The sequence below is a fragment of the Mytilus californianus genome, unplaced genomic scaffold (genome assembly GCF_021869535.1).
Source record: "Mytilus californianus isolate M0D057914Y unplaced genomic scaffold, xbMytCali1.0.p SCAF_5, whole genome shotgun sequence".
Classification (NCBI taxonomy): domain Eukaryota; kingdom Metazoa; phylum Mollusca; class Bivalvia; order Mytilida; family Mytilidae; genus Mytilus; species Mytilus californianus.
This window is the reverse complement of record NW_026262701.1, coordinates 18,044,483-18,048,141: the sequence shown is the minus strand read 5'-3', so window position 1 is coordinate 18,048,141 and position 3,659 is coordinate 18,044,483. Positions and strand designations below refer to the sequence as shown.

General features: G+C 32.1%; 1 protein-coding gene across 1 annotated transcript; it reads left to right on the top strand.

Moving 5' to 3' along the window:
• The first annotated feature begins 1,254 nt into the window (after window positions 1-1,254).
• Window positions 1,255-2,571, top strand: LOC127701068 (antithrombin-III-like). Its single transcript, XM_052204862.1, has one exon. It carries the CDS (start codon window positions 1,284-1,286, stop codon window positions 2,424-2,426), a length of 1,143 nt encoding a protein of 380 aa, XP_052060822.1. The 5' UTR covers window positions 1,255-1,283; the 3' UTR covers window positions 2,427-2,571.
• Window positions 2,572-3,659: the final 1,088 nt, after the last annotated feature.

The window sequence follows — 3,659 nt, the reverse complement described above, 5'->3', positions numbered from 1 at the left end:
CTCTCGTCGACGCCATGTTTACTATATAAAGGGACGTAACTCCACTACTAACCGTGTATTGAAATAAGCCCCGCCTCCCTACTAACCTAATATGAAATATACACGGTATCCACGAGGACGCTTTTAACCAATCATATTCCTAGAAATGTATAGGAGGTAAGATAAAAGATAAGGCCTCTTTTTGGCCACCTTAATTAGAAAATAAAAATGTATTTTATTTAGGTACCAAATAACATCCATCAGATGTTCATAATACATTCGTTTGTCCGGTATCATAATTTATATTTTTTAATTATGTCCTACATATTGACACCAGGGCGTCAAACATCTTGCATTAAGCATATTTAGTTCAAAACTGATAAAATAGCATCATTTTTATATCTTGTTTTTAATACATATATATGAGCCAAGGCCTTACCCAAAAAGACAATTTGCAACAAAATGTATTTTTACACAGTTGTTAAAGTACGAAAATTAAAATGACAGCAGTTTAAAGATGTTCAAATCTCGTAAATCGAGTTAACAGAGACAAACCAAGGTAACAAACATAAAAACTAAGGGATTCGAATGAACTTCAAAAGGAATGAGACAGGGTGCGAAATTTTTGGTATGGGTTGTTTCATTATCTTTTATGTCCAAAAACAATACTCAAAATTGCAAATAAAAATTAAATATGTCAGTTTGACACTTTTTGACGTTATAGTGACATCAGAAGTTACCTTTTTTGAACCATATTGTCTAGATTATATTAAGAGATTCATATTTCAATAAAAGTTACATAATGTTTTAATGCTTGAATAATTTTCTATATGTATATCTGCAATTTCAGGTGCAAAAATAATGACTTATCATACCTTATCATTTGGTTATGGATGTCTCCTATTCAACATTCCACTTCAGTAAAAGCGATAACAAAATCAGGTGCAGAACTACAATGTATTATAAGGTGAAGTTTAAACAAGCGATCAGTAAATTAGTTAGTATTGTTTTCCAATTGAATACTCAAATATCATAATAGTGTGTATTTGAGTATAAAAAACATTTCCACATACTGTCGACTGACTACAAAAAGATATTTTCTACGTTGCATCAAATGTACAACATATTTTCAAACACAATTTGTAAAGGAAGTATGTTAATTGCAACTACCCATTCGAGCACAAACTTTGCAGTATCGCGATCGAAGCTTTCTCATGTTAACACATTATTTGCATTTCTGTACATATATAAAGAATGTTGTCGCTAGTAAGTTTCATCTCAGTATAAAATCTTTTACTGTAGTGATGGCTATGTTGGCAGATATTCCTGTTGACTTTGAACAAAGTTTGATTGAATTCTCGACATCTTTGTATCACGGATTGAACAAGTTAGACAGTGTTTGCTTGTCACCGTATAGCATCACAGCGGCATTGCTATTATTGATGATTGGAGCAAGTGGACGATCAAAGCAACAAATTTCATCTGCTCTTTTTCAAAATAGCTTATATTCAGAAGAGCAAAAGTTGAAGTTTTACAAGTCACTTGATAGTCAACTAACTCAAAAAGCTGGCGTCAATGTTAGTTTTGCTAGTGCAAATAGGCTCTTTGTAAGCGACCAACTCACAGTGATGCAAAATGTCCAAGAAAATGCAAAACGATATTTTGGAGCCGATGTCAGTTTAAAGAACTTTATAGAATCTAAAGAATCTGCGTACGAGATGAATAGATGGGTGTCAGAACAGACTGACGGTAAAATAAAAGATTTGATCAAGGAGAAATGGTTAGACCAAAACACTGTAATGTTCATAATAAATGCTATATACTTTAAAGCCACATGGGAGAAACAATTTTCTCCAAAAAAGACACACAAAGCCAACTTTTACCTTCCTAATAACAAAACGATCGAAGTTGAAATGATGAGCAACAAACTATTCATTCCATATTTTCGAGGTGTGGACTTCTCTGCAGTAGCATTACCTTTCAAAGGAGGAAATTTTGATATGGTCTTCATTTTACCAAATGAAAAACACGGGCTTCCAAATATAGAAGCGAAGATAACACCAATGTTTCTTTCGGATATTTCTGCTGGATTTATAAGGACGTATACATCTGTTTCTATTCCAAAATTTAAGTTACAGTCAGAATTTGATTTAACAAATGAATTACCTAAACTTGGAGTAAAAGATATTTTTGACGAATCAAAAGCTAATTTTTCAAATCTTATTGTTGAGAAGAGAGAAGGTGTATGCGTCGATGTTGCTGTTCATAAAGCCGTCTTCAATGTGAACGAAGCAGGTATAGAGGGATCTGCTGCTACAGCCATTGGATTTTCTTTTAGATTGATGCCAATATGGTTCAGTGCAAATAAACCATTTTTATTTTATGTAAGAGATATTAAATCGGGTCTTATTTTGTTTATTGGACGATTCCATCCACAAGTCAAATAATTGATTATCATTATTTACAAAACAGTAGTACAATACCTTTTAGACAGAACTGTATATTATTACAAGCAATTATGGATCGTCACTGATGGTATTACATAAATTGTTCAAATTAAAATTAAGTGTTTAGATATTATTTATTGTAATGATGTTAGACTGTTTCCGACAATGATTATACATCAGCGTTAAATGAAAACGTGTTTCTACATTTTTAAGCTTAATGTATACTACGATTGAAATTGTGGTGAAATTGCTCTGAATTTACAGAAGCTAAACATGACTTAAAAAGACCAACTTAGTATTTGCATGTGACAACATATAAAATTGACAGTATATCTATACAACTTTTAATCGAAACACCACTTGATGAATATTTAAAATTTCACCCCCGGTTTTTGATGGGGTTCAGGTTTTTTTTTTTATCATTTTTATCATTTATATGAAATGCATCTACCTCAACCAGTGGCATACCGGTGACTCGAGAAAATAGGAAATTCCCTCTTATCATGACAAAATCGAGAAAATCAGTAGTAAAACAAAGTTATTTCTAAACAACATTCGTACATTTAAAAAAAAAATTGTTTAAACTGTGTTATACGAAATATATATGCAAATAATCGATGTTCAATGTTCTCTTATGTTTGTGGCCTGTTATCTATTTCTTGCATGAATATATATTTCTCGTATCACACTGCACGGAGCGCGATACGAAAAAGTGATACGAAAACTGCGTTAACTTGATTGGCTTTTCCAGCATCATGAGACGATAGTTTGGCATATCAATTGGCTATTCCTTAGTTCATTGATGACTTTTAAATGTTAAGACAATGTACATTTCGTCCATGGCAATGTGACTTCTCCAATAATATACAAAATACTCACACTTTTCACCTGCAAATCTTCTTTTTGTCAACTTTTATTCAATTGTGAAGCGTAATAAAAGATTTAAAATGTCAATTGTTAAAGTTTGACGCCAGAAAAAGAGAGGCAAAGGATACCAAAGGGACATTCCAACCCATAAGTCGAAAATAAACTGACAACGCCATGACTGAAAAAGAAAAAGACAAACAGACAAACACGACATATGACATCATACTGGTATGTGAAAAAGACTAGATCAACAATTCGAAAAATTCTTATTTTAACACAATTAGAGTGTTGATCATAAGAAAAATACGTTCAACAACTCGTGAGAATTGGATATTGCTTGATATTAACTCTCGTTATTTAATATTA